This window comes from Hemitrygon akajei, chromosome 18, assembly GCF_048418815.1.
Source record: "Hemitrygon akajei chromosome 18, sHemAka1.3, whole genome shotgun sequence".
NCBI lineage: Eukaryota > Metazoa > Chordata > Chondrichthyes > Myliobatiformes > Dasyatidae > Hemitrygon > Hemitrygon akajei.
This window is the reverse complement of record NC_133141.1, coordinates 64,508,701-64,522,496: the sequence shown is the minus strand read 5'-3', so window position 1 is coordinate 64,522,496 and position 13,796 is coordinate 64,508,701. Positions and strand designations below refer to the sequence as shown.

The 13,796-nt window shown below is 41.9% G+C and overlaps 1 protein-coding gene across 1 annotated transcript in view; it reads right to left on the bottom strand.

Moving 5' to 3' along the window:
• The window catches only part of LOC140741490 (plexin domain-containing protein 1-like), an 810,319-nt gene that overhangs the window by 277,991 nt on the left and 518,532 nt on the right, over positions 1–13,796 (bottom strand). The window contains exon 4 of the mRNA XM_073071746.1: positions 13,355–13,424. Coding sequence (XP_072927847.1) covers positions 13,355–13,424 — 70 coding nt within the window. The remainder of the gene's footprint in view (positions 1–13,354; positions 13,425–13,796) is intronic.

Genomic DNA, 13,796 nt, shown 5'->3' with positions numbered 1-13,796 from the left:
AAAGAAATGGGAGAGATATTAAATGGATTTTTGGCATCTGTATTTACTAAGGAAACTGGAATGGAGTCTATGGAAACAAGGCAAACAAGTAGGGAGGTCATGGAACTTATACAGATTAAAGAGGAGGAGGTGCTTGCTGTCTTGAGGCAAATCAGAGTAGATAAATCCCCAGGACCTGACAGGGTATTCCCACAGACCTTGAAGGAGACTAGTGTTGAAATTGCAGGGGCCCTGGCAGAAATATTTAAAATGTCAATATCCACGGGTCAGGTGCCGGAGGATTGGAGGAGAGCTCATGTAGTTCTGTTGTTTAAAAAAGGCTCAAAAAGTAAGCCGGGAAATTATAGGCCAGTAAGTTTGACATCGGTAGTAGGTAAATTATTGGAAGGAATACTAAGAGATAGGATCCACAAGGGATCCCTGTATTTGGATAGACAGGGACTTATTAGAAAAAGTCAGCATGGCTTTGTGCATGGTAGGTCATGTTTAACCAATCTATTAGAGTTTTTCGAGGAAGTTACCTGGAAAGTGGATGAAGGGAAGGCAGTGGATATTGTATACATGGACTTCAGTAAGGCCTTTGACAAGGTCCCACATGGGAGGTTAGTTAGGAAGATTCCGTCGCTAGGTATACATGGAGAGGTAGTAAATTGGATTAGACATTGGCTCAATGGGAGAAGTCAGAAAGTGGTAGTGGAGGATTGCTTCTCTGAGTGGAGGCCTGTGACTAGTGGTGTGCCACAGGGATCAGTGCTGGGTCCATTGTTATTTGTCATCTATATCAATGATCTGGATGATAATGTGGCAAATCGGATCAGCATATTTGCTGATGATACAAAGATTGGAGGTGTAGTGGACAGTGAGGAAGGTTTTCAAAGCTTGCAGAGGGATTTGGACCAGTTGGAGGAATGGGCAGAAAAATGGCAGATGGAGTTTAATGCGGACAAGTGTGAGGTATTGCACTTCGGAAGGTCAAACCAAGGTAGTACATACAAGGTAAATGGTTGGACACTGAGGAGTGCAGTAGAACAGAGGGATCTGGGAATACAGATACATAATTCCCTAAAAGTGGCGTCACAAGTAGATAGGGTTGTAAAGAGAGCTTTTGGTACATTGGCCTTTATAAATCAAAGTACTGAGTGTAAGAGTTGGAATGTAATGGTGAGGTTGTATAAGACATTGGTGAGACCGAATTTGGAGTATTGTGTGCAGTTTTGGTCACCTAATTACAGGAAGGATATTAATAAGGTTGAAAGAGTGCAGAGAAGGTTTACAAGGATGTTGCCGGGACTTGAGAAACTGAGTTACAGAGAAAGGTTGAATAGGTTAGGACTTTATTCCCTGGAGCGTAGGAGAATGAGGGGTGATTTGATAGAGGTGTATAAAATTATGATGGGTAAAGATAGAGTGAATGCAAGCAGGCTTTTTCCACTGAGGCCAGGGGAGAAAAAAACCAGAGGTCAAGGGTTAAGGGTGAAGGGGGAAAAGTTTAAAGGGAACATTAGGGGGGGGGCTTCTTCACGCAGAGAGTGGTGGGAGTGTGGAATGAGCTGCCAGATGAAGTGGTGAATGTGGGCTCACTTTTGACATTTCAGAAAAACTTGGACAGGTATATGGATGAGAAGGGTATGGAGGGATATGCCCCAGGTGCAGGTCAATGGGACTAGGCAGAAAGATGGCTCGGCACAGCCAAGAAGGGCCAAAAGGCCTGTTTCTGTGCTGTAATGATCTATGGTTCTATTTGTGGGCTCCCCCCAGGGATATTTTATTGAAAGATGATCGTATCTTTCAATGTACATGTGATAAATAAATCTGAATCTGAAAGTTTATTTTTGTGTTCAAATACTCCAATATCTACATAAATCACCATGTCCTCCCTGATTCTGTAATCTCCTCCATCTCTACAGTCTGTCTCCGATTCTCATTAGTATTGTAGAAGCCTAAAGTACAGAAACAGGTCCTTCTGCCCATCCAGTCCACACCAAACTGTTATTCTGCCTCGTCCCATTGACCCGTATCTGGACTGGAACATAGCCCACATTGTTCCTCCCATCCATGTATTTATCCAAATTTCTCTTAAATGCTGCAAGCAGCTGAAAACTAGATGCCTTGAAAGGGACACAAAGGGTCTCCCACTTTTAGAAAGATGAAGCAGTTCTTCTTCTTTTGTCTCTTAGAGGGTCATGAAAATTTGGAACTTTCTTCCTCAAAAGGCAGCAGGAACAGAGGCTTTGAATGTTCTAAGGTTTTGCTAAGTAACAGAGTGAACAATTCAGGAGGGAATACGGAGGTGAAGTTACAATCAGAACAACCAACATCCGAGTGAAAGGAAGAATGTCTTTCTAAATTAAAATGGAAAGCTGATGCATAAAAGGGAAGCCACCCAGTATGAAGAGAGTCCACTTTGGTAAAGTGAGATGAAATGAATCAGCACTTCCTACTATCTTTAATAATTATGTCATAACATCAGCACAGCCTACTGATGTGTGTTGGTGCATTCTACATACACCCTGTACACTTGACCAGAACCATCTATATTTACTTGACATCCTGCAATCAAAACTCATTTCATGAGCTTTATGTTTTCATATGAACCCAGATGTAAAAATTAATGGAACATCTTTGGCTGATAGGAAACTGATACAGGACTTTGTGATATGGTGCAACTCAAACTACCTGCGTCTCAATATCACCAAGACCAAGGAGATGGTGGTGGACTTTAGGAGATCTAGGCCTCATATGGAGCCAGTGATCATTAATGGAGAATGTGTGGAGCAGGTTAAGACCTACAAGTATCTGGGAAGCTAGACTGGACTGCCAACACAGATGCTTTGTGCAGGAAGGCACAGAGTCGACTGTACTTCCTAAGAAGGTTGGCGTCATTCAATGTCTGTAGTGAGATGCTGAAGATGTTCTATAGGTCAGTTGTGGAGAGCGCCCTCTTCTTTGTGGTGGCATGTTGGGGAGGCAGCATTAAGAAGAGGGACGCCTCACGTCTTAATAAGCTGGTAAGGAAGGCGGGCTCTGTCGTGGGCAAAGTACTGGAGAGTTTAACATCGGTAGCTGAGCGAAGGGCGCTGAGTAGGCTACGGTCAATTATGGATAACTCTGAACATCCTCTACATAGCACCATCCAGAGACAGAGAAGCAGTTTCAGCGACAGGTTACTATCGATGCAATGCTCCTCAGACAGGATGAAGAGGTCAATACTCCCCAATGCCATTAGGCTTTACAATTCTACCGCCAGGACTTAAGAACTTTTTAAAAGCTATTATTAATGCTTTTTGAGATAGTGATTTAGATGCATATCATATTTTTTACTGAGTAAAGTATTGTATGTAATTAGTTTTGCTACAACAAGTGTATGGGACATTGGAAAAAAAAGTTGAATTTCCCCATGGGGATGAATAAAGTATCTATCTATCTATCTATCTATCTATCTATCTATCTATAAGGAGGATTGCAACAACAAATGCAGACCCAGGAGCTTGCTCTGCTATTCAATTAAATCACGCTGATCTGAATCTTAACTCCAATGATGCACAGTGGTTTCAAACCAGCAGGATCATTTCTGAATGAAATTCTTTTCACCATCCTTCTGATATCAGTTAATATCACTTTCAAGGACTCTATAATTCATGCTCTCAGTAAATATAAAGCTGAGGCTTTATAGGACATTGATCAAACTGCATTTGGAATATGGTGAGCAGTTTTATTTATTTAGAGGTAAAGCGTGGAACAGGCCTTATGGTCCACCAACCCACACCGCCCAGCAACCCACTGATTTAACCCTAGCCTAATCATAAGACAATTTACAATTTACAATGTACTAACCGGTACATCTTTGGACTGTGGGAGGAAACCAGAATACCCCAGAGGAAACCCACATGCACATGGGAAGAACGTACAAACTTTCTTACAGAGGGCACCTGAATTGAACTCTGAACTCCAAACTCCAATGTCTGAGCTGTAATAGCCCCTTATCTAAGAAAGGATGTGCTAGCATTGGAGAGGGTCCAGAGAATGTTCACGAGAATGATTCCAGGAATGAAAAGGTTAAGGTATGAGGAGCATTCTTTGAGCCTATAATCGCTGGAACTTAGAAAATTCAATACGTTCAAACAATTCGAGTCTTTGGTGAATTTAGTCACTTAAGCTTGAGGCTGGCCTGTGTTTTTATTGAAATTGTAAATTGTTATATTATTGTCACATGTACCAAGATACAATATCTTGCATACAGATCCAATCAATACACAAATGCATTGAGGTAGCACAAAGTAAAACAAAAAAAAACAGAATAAAGTGTAACAGCTACAGAGAAAGTGCAGTGCAAGTAGACAATAAGACTGTAAGACCAAAAGATATAGGAGCAGAATTAGGCTATTTGGCACATCTAGTCTGCTCCACCATTCTATCACAACTCATATATTATCCCTCTCTTTCTTTTTCAATATTTTTATTAATTTTCACATAGAAGAATACAGAGTACATGAGGATATATATTATTAATCAAAAAAAGATAGAATAGTACCGAATACATTATACTTAAATCACACTTGCAATCGCAGTACTCTATATTCATAATCAAACACCTACATTAATTAAATTGTAATTTGAATTGTAATCATTTTATTATAAAAAAAAGAATCTAAACCCACTACCAAAGTCGAAGCTGTTTGGTAAAGAAAGAAAGACAGAAAAAAATCCTTATCACATAGTGATTTATGTTATTAGCCAACATCTGTACTTTAACACCAAATCAAAGGTTTTGAACGTAGTTCAAAAATGGTCCCCACAATGTTTGGAAGTCTTGGTTAGAATCAGAAATTGAACAATGGATCTTCTCTACATTTAAGCATGACATAACACCACGTAACCATTGAGCGTGAGTAGGCAGAGCAACATCGCCCTCCTAGCTATAAGAGAAATAAAAGAAATATTATCCTTCTCAACTCCATTCTCCTGTCGTCCCCCCATAACTAATCAAAAATCTAACAACCTCTGCTTTAAATTTACCCAATGACTTGGCCTCCCACAACCGTTTGTAGCAATGACTTCCACAAATTAACCATCCTCTGGCCGAAGAAATTCTTCCTCACCCCTGTTCTAAATAGACATCCATCTATTCAGAGGCTGTGAATAGAGGTGTAGAAGATAATGAGAGGCACTGATCATGTGGGTAGTCAGAGGCTTTTTCCCAGGGCTGAAATGGTTGCCACAAAAGGACACAGGTTTAAGGTGCTTGGGAGCAGGTACAAAGGATATGTCGAGGGTAAGTTTTTTTACGCAGAGTGGTGAGTGTGTGGAATGGGCTGCCGGCAACGGTGGTGGAGACAGATACAATAGGGTCTTTTAAGAGACTTTTGGATAGGTACATGGACTATGGGTAAGCCTAGTAATTTCTAAGGTAGGGACATGTTCGGCACAACTTTGTGGGCCAAAGGGCCTGTATTGTGCTTAAGTTTTCTATGTTTCTATCTTTCTATGTGCTCTCTGGTCCTAGACTCACCCACTATTGGAAACATCCTTTCCTCATCCTCTCTATCTGGGCCTTTCAGTATTTGATAAATTTCAGTGAGACTGTACCCCCGCCCCCATTCTTCTAAACTCTAGCGAGTACAGGCCCAGAACCATCAAACACACCCTTTCATTACTGGAATAATACTCGTGAACCTCCTCTGGACCCTCTCCAATGGCAGCAAATCTTTTCTTTGATAAGGGGCCCAAAACTGCTCACAATACTCCAAGTGCAGTCTGATGCATGCCTGATAAAACCTCAGCATCACGTAAGATCATAAGACATAGGAGCAGAATTAGACCCTTGAGTTTGCTCCACCATTCCATCATGGCTGATTTATTATCCCTCTCCACCCCATTCTCCTGCCTTTTCCCCAAAGCCATCCCTGCTCTTGCATTCTAGTCCTCTCAAAATGAATGCTAATATTACATTTGCCTTCCTTACCATTTACTCAACCTGCAAGTTAACCTTTAGGGAATCCTGCACAATGATTCCAAGTTCCCTTTGCACCTCTGAATTTTGTATTCTCTCCCTGTTTAGAATATAGTATATGCTCTTATTTTCTTTCCTACCATAGTATATGAGCATACACTTTCTGACACTGTATTCCATCTGCCACTTCTTTGCCCATTCTCTCAATCAGGAGACTCCCTGTTTCTTCAACTCTACCTGCCCTCCACCTATCTTTGTATTGTCTGCAAACCTGGCCACAAAGCCATCCAAATCGTTAATACATAATGTGAAAAGAAGCAGTCCCAAAACCAACGCCTGTGGAACACCATTAGTCATCGGCAGCCAACCAGAAAAGGCCCCACTTATTCCCACTCTTTGCCTCCCACCAGGCAGCTAATCTTCTATCCATGTTAGTATCTTTCCTGTAATACCATGGATTCTTATCCTGTTAAGCACCCTCATGTGAGACATCTTGTCAAAGGCCTTTTGAAAATCCAAGTACACAATATCCATTAACTCTTTTCTGTCTATCCTGCCTGTAATTTCCTCGAAGAATTCTGAAAAGATTTGTCAGGCAAGATTTCCCCTTATGGTAACCATGCTGACTTTGGCTGACAGTACTGTGCAAATGTCTTAGGCACATATATATAGCTAGGGTGCTTAAGACTTTTGCACAGTACTGCTGCAAAAAAAACCAAACAAATGTCATGACATATGTGAGTGATGATAAATCTCATTCTGACATGGGTCTCTATTGTGGACTGAGAGTGGGAAGGGGCTAGGGAATGGGTTGATTAAAGGAGAAGGGAGAGGGGAGGGAGTGGGAAGCACCATACTATAATGAACAATAAACTGATTGTTTGGAATCGAATGACCTAGCCTGATGTCTCAGGGCTGGGTGTGTCTGCACCTGCATCACCCCCAGCACTCCTTCTCTGCCACCTGTCCCACACACCTCAATACTAATGCCTCTACAATCTCTTCAGCAACTTCCTTCAGAACACTGGTGTGTAGTCCTCTGTTCTAGGTGACTTATCTACATTCAGACCTTCTTATTAATAGCAACTACACTCACCTCTGCCCATTAACACTCTCATATTTCTAGCAAGTGTCTTTCACAGTGGAGCGACACAAAATGCTGATTAATTTCACCTGTCATTTCTTTGTCTCCCATTACTTTAGTGTCATTTTCCAGTGGTCCAAATTCCACTTTTTGAGTAATAAAGAGTAAAAGAGAGTGGACTGCACCCAATCAGTGAGCGGGAGCACAAGAAGATGCAGTGATTTCACTTAGGTTTGCGGCTAAAGATTAAAATAGGCAGCGCTTCGCAGCAGTTGCGCCCAGTCAATAAGCAGAAGCACGAGAAGAAGCGGCAATTCCACTTATGTGCGTGGCTGAAGATTAAAATAGGCAGCGCTTTGCAGCATTTTTCGAAGGTGGACTGCGGCCAATTTGTGAGTGGGAGCACGAGAAGATGCGGCAATTTCACTTATGTTCGTGGCTAAGAATTATAAAAAGCAGCGCTTTGCGGCAGTTTTTGAAGTTAGACTGCATCCAATCTGTGAACGGGATATATTGGAAAGGGCAAATAAAAATAAGGCAGGGGCAAGTGGAGCAGCTATTGTGTGAATGTGAATGTTGGAGTGGTTTTGGCTCATCAGGCTTGGGCAAGGTAAGTATCTGCTAAGTTTCTTTTTCTTCTTTATTCTTCATTCCTCATCTGTTAGGGCACAGTTATTGCAGTGAGAATGGCTGTGTTTTGCTCTGTGTATAAGATATGGGAATTCTTGGATAACTCTTTTGGATAACTATATTTGCACCAGGTGCACTGAGCTGCAGCTCCTCAGGTAACATGTTCAGGAACTGGGGCTGCAGCTCGATGACCTTCAGCTCATATGGGAGACTAAGGAATTGATAGATAGGAGCTACAGGGAAGTAGTCACCCCTAGGTTGCAGGGGGCAGGTAACTGAGTGACTGTTAGGTCAAGGAAGGGAAATGGGTAGCCAGTGTAGAGTACCCCTGTTGCTGCTCCTCTCAATAATAAGTACTGAGATACTTCAGATACTGCTGAAGGGACGACCACCTGGGTGGAGCCACAGCTCTGTGTTTGGCACAGAGTCTGGTGCTGCGGCTCAGAAGGGAAGAGGACTGCAGTGGCGATAGATTCCATAGTCAGAGGAACAGAGACGAGATTCTGTGGATATGAAATAGATATTGGTATGTTGCCTCCCAGGTGCCAGGGTCAGGGATGTCTCAGATTGGGCCCATGGCATTCTAAAGGGGGAGGCTGAGGAGCCAGAAGTCTTGGTACGTATTGGCACCAATTACAGGAAAAGGGAGGTGGTCTTGAAGAGAGATTTTAGGGAGTTAGATAGAAAGTTGAAGAGCAGGACCTCCAGGATAGTAATCTCTGGATTGTTGCCTGTGCCATAAACCAGTGAGGGTAAGAATAGGATGATTTTGCAGGTGAATGTGTGACTGAAGAACTGGTGCAGGGGCAGGGGTTTCAGATTTCTGGATTATTGGGATCTTTTCTGCGGAAGGTATGACCTGTACAGAAGGGACGGGTTACATCTGAACCTGAGGAGGCAATGTCCTTGCAGGTAGGTTTGCTAGAGCTGTTCGGGAGGGTTTAAACTAATTTGGCAGAGAGATGGGAACTGGAGTGATAGGGCTGAGGATGGGGTGGTTGTTTTGGGGTAGTTGGTTTACAAATAACGGTAGAGTGTAGTGAGACTACTTGCAAGGAAAGGCTGATGATCTGGCAAAATTGCAGTCAACAGGATGAGTTGCAATGTAAAAGGGGCGTAAATCAAAAAGGGATGAAGGTGTTCTATTTGAATGCACGCAGTATACAGAATAAAGTAGAAGAACTTGTAGCACAGTTCCAGATTGGCAGGTATGATGTTGTAGTTAACACTGAATCATGGCTGAAAGAAGATTATAGCTGGGAGCTTAACATCCAAGGATTCATTTTGTATCAAAAGGCAAGGGAGTGGGGTGGCTCTATTCAAATTCAAATGAAAGATGACATATGATCAGAAGGTGTAGAATTGTGAACTAAGAAAATTAAAGGGTAAATAGACCCTAATGGAATTTATATACAGACCTCCAAACTGTAGCAAAGATGTGGTCTACAAATTACCTTGGCCTTCACCCTGCCTTGTGCAGTTGGATCCTGGACTTCCTGTCAGATCATCAGCAGGTGTTAAGAGTGGACTCCCTCACATCTGCCCCTCTGACTCTTAATACAGAAGCCCCTCATGGCTGTGTCCTAAGCCCAATCCTTTATTCACTGTACACCCATGACTGTGTCACCACCCACAGCTCCAATCTGCTAATTAAATTTGCTGATGACACTACACTGATTGCCCTAATCTCAAATAATAATGAGGCAGCCTACAGAGAGGAAGTCATCACCCTGACACAGTGGTGTCAAGAAAACAACCTCTCCCTCAATGTGGCAAAAACAAAGGAGCTGGTTGTGGATTACAGGAGGAATGGAGACAAGCTAACCCCAATTGACATCAATGGATCTGGGGTTGAGAGGGTGAACAGCTTTAAGTTCCTCGGCATCCACATCACCAAGGATCTCATGTGGTCTGTACATACTGGCTGTGTTGTGAAAACAGCACAACAGCGCCTCTTTCATCTCAGACAGTTGAAGAAGTTTGGCATGAGTCTCCATATCCTAAGACTTTCTACAGGGACACAATTGAGAGCGTCCTGACTGGCTGTATCACTAGTATGGGAACTGTAATTTCCTCAATTGCAGGACTCTGCAGAGAGTAGTGCGGACAGCCCAGTGCATCTGTAGATGTGAAATTCAGGACATTTACAGAGACAGGTGTGTAAAAAGAGCCCTAAGGATCATTGGGGACCCGAGTCACCCCAACCACAAACTGTTCCAGCTGCTGCCATCTGGGAAACGGTACCACAGCAATAAAAGCCAGTACCAACAGTCTCCGGGACAGCTTCTTCCACCAGGCCATCAGACTGATTAACTCATGCTGATACAATTGTATTTCTATGTTATACTGACTGTCCTGATGTACATACTATTTACTGCAAATTACTATAAATTTCACTTTGACAAAGATGTTACATAAAGATCTTTACTCCTCATGTATGTGAAAGATGTAAGAAATAAAGTCAATTCAATTCAAAATGCATGTCAAAAGGGCAATGTTACGATAGTCATGGGTGATTTCAATATGCAGGTAGATATAGAAAATCAGGTTGGAGCTGCATCCCTAGAGAGGGAGTATGTAGAATACCTAAGATGGCTTTTTAGAGCAGCTCACAGTTGAGCCCACTAGAGGATCAGCTGTTGTGGATTGGGTGTTGTGCAATGAACTGGAAATAATTAGAACACTTAAGGTAAAGGAACCCTTAGGTATCAGTGACCTTAATATGATAAAATTCACCCTGCATTTGACAAGGTGAAATTAAAGTCATATGTATCAGTATTATAGTGGAATAAAGGGAATTACAGAGGCATGAGAGAGGAGTTGGCTAAAATTGATTGGAAGGGAACACTAGCAGGGATGATGGCAGAGCAGCAATAGTTGAAGTTACTAGGAGCAATTCGGAAGGCACAGGATAGATACATCCCAAAGGAGAACAAGTACTCTAAAGGCAGAATGATGCAACTGTGTCTGATAAGAGAAGTCAAAGCCAACATTAAAGCCAGAGAGGACATATAATGAGAAAAAAAAGTGGCAAGTTAAAGGATTGAGAAGCTTTTAAAAACCCAAAGAAGGCAACTAAAAATCATAAAGAAGGAAAAGATGGAATATGAAGGTAAACCAGCCAAAAGAGGATACCAAAACCATCTTCAGATATATAAAGTGTAAAAGAGAGACGAGAGTAGATATTGGACTCCTGGAAAATGATGCTGGAGAGATAGTAATGTGGGACAAGGAAATGACATATGAACTGAATAAATATTTTGCATCAGTCTTTACTGTGGAAGACACTAGCAGTATGCTGGAGGTTTGAGAGTGCCAGAGAGCAGAAGTGTGTGGTTGCCATTTCTGGGAAGAAGGTTCTTGGGAAACTGAAAGGTCTGAAGGTAGATAAGTCACCTGGACCAGATGGACTACACACCAGGGTTCTGAAAGAGGTGGCTGAAGAGATTGGGGAGGCATTAGTAATGTCCGTCAAGAATCACTTGATTCTGGCCTGGTTCCAGAGGAGTGGAAAATTGCCAATGTCACTCCACACTTCAAGAAGGGAGAGGGGCAGAAGAAAGGAAATTATAGGCCAGTTAGTCTGACCTCAGTGGTTGGGAAGATGTTGGAGTCCATTATTAAAGATGAAGTTTTGGGGTACTTGGAGGCACATGATAAAATAGGCTTAAGTCAGCATGGTTTCCTTAAGGGAATATCTTGCCTGGTAAATCTCTTGGAATAAATAACAAGCAGGATAGACAAATGAGCATTAGTGGATGTTGTGTACTTGGATTTTCAAAAGGCATTTGACAAGGTGCCACACATGAGATTGCTTAATAAGTTAAAAGCCCTTGGTATTATAGGAAAGATTCTACCATGGATTCTACCATTGGTTGATTGGCAGAAAGCAAAGAATGAGAATAAAGGGATACTGGTTAGCTGCCGGTGACTAGTGGTGTTCCACAGGGGCTCTGTGTTGGGACCTTTTCTTTATACATTATATGTCAAATACCTGGATGACGGAATTGATGGTTTTGTGGCCTAGTGTGCGGACAACACGAAGATAGGTGGAGGGGCAGGAAGTTTTGAAGAACCAGTGAATCTCCAGTAGGACTTAGACAGATTGGGAGACTGGGCAAAGAAGTGGCGGATGGAGTATAGTGTTGGGAAATGTATGGTCATGTACTTTGGTAGAAGAAATAAAAATGTGGGCTATTTTCTACATGCCCTCTTTGCATTACTATCATCGAGGAAGAGGTACAGGAGCTTGAGGACCCATGCTCAATGTTTTAGGAACAAAACACCAAATGCTGTTGAATCTGATCAGGCTATGCAGCATCTATGGAGAGGAATTATTTTAATCCTCTGCACACAGATTGCCTGACCTGCTGAGTTCTTCTAGCATTTTTGTATGTCTTACTCTGGGTTTCTAGCATCTGCAGTATTTCTTACATTTATTTATTTGTTTAGATACAGCGTGACCTTTCTGGCCCTTGAGTCATGTCACCCAGCAACCCTCGATTTAACCTTAGCCTAATCACAGGACAATTTACAATGACCAATTCAACTACCAACCAGTACGTCTTTGGACTGTGGGAGGAAACCGGAGCACCCGGAGGAAAAACATGCAATCACAGGGAGAATGTACTAATCTTTACAAGCAGTGGCTGTAATTGAGCCCAGGACAACTTTACTATAAAACATTGTGCTAACCACTGTGCTACCGTACCATGTTTTAGGAACAGTTTTATTCTCCCTACCATTAGATTTCTGAACTGTCCATGATACCATAAACAATTTGCTATTTTTCTATTGCTTTACTTAATTTTTCTTTATAATTCTACAGTAATTTTTATATCTTTGCACTGTGCTGCCACAAAATTTCATGACATATGATAATAAACCTGATTCCGATGCTAATTCAATTCCAGCATCTCCTTTAGTAGTGTGTTCCATATATATATGAAAAACTTTCCTCTCACCTTAATTCTATGTACCTGTTCTTGATACTGCTACAATGGGAAAAAAATAAGGATTCTACGTTTTGCTTCCTGAATGGTTGTGGAAAATCCTTAATGTGATTTATTAGCAACACATACAAAACTCTGGAGGAACTCAGCAGGTCAGGCTATGGAAAGGTATAAACAGAGGACATTTCAAGTTGAGACCCTTCATCAAGCACAATACTTCCTGACCTGCTGAGTTCCTTCACCATTTTTTGTGTGTTTCTCTGGATTGCCAGCATCTGCAGAATCTCTTGTGTGACTGTGATGTATTACTTTGAGGCCCAGGAATTTTACTGAACTGACAGCTTGGAAAAGGGGGAGTTTTTGCCAAAAAGATGACTAGGTATTTGTGGTGCTTCCTTTACCACTGTTTGCCTTGATCTCACATTCTGGACCAAGTTTTATTTTTATTTATTTCAGTTTGTTATGTATAAAGCATTAGGAGAGAGGGAGAGTAGAAAAGAGGAGAACTCTCTGGATATAAAGAAAACTGGAGCTGGTAACACTGTATTAGACCAGAGTGACATTTGCTCCCATTTCTGAAGCAAAATACACCCTATGTTTACAGTGTTCAGTAATGCAGCTCTTACTTGGAGAGATTAAACTTAAGTTCTACAATATAACTGAGAGATATTCTGACTCCTCAAAATGAATTCAATTGTGACAAACATATTTCTTTTTCTGAAAACACAAGCCACTTACCTCCAGTTGCTATGGTGATCTGACGCAGATAATGGCCATAGAAAGGGAAATCGAAGGACAGAATCAATCTCTGTGGAAAAGAGTAAAATGACTAGAGTGTGGAACACCAGAAAAATAAACCAAGAGGTCGTGCACAGTGTTGAACTGAGTACAACGCCTTAAAAGGCACCATCTGAATGGACTGAAAACTGGCTCTTCAATGGAGAGAGTGATGACAGAGAAACAACCAGGCTCCAAAACCCTTGTAACATGTGATGAGGCCTCAGATACTCCTATTCCAAGGTTTTGACCCAGAATATTGACCATTCTTTTGCCTCCACAGATGCTGCCTGACCTGCTGATTGTCTTTAGTTCCAGATGCTAGCATCAGCATTAAGGAGCCCCAACAGCCAGGACATGTCCCCTTCCCAATGATACCAACAGGAAGGAAGTCCAAGAGTCT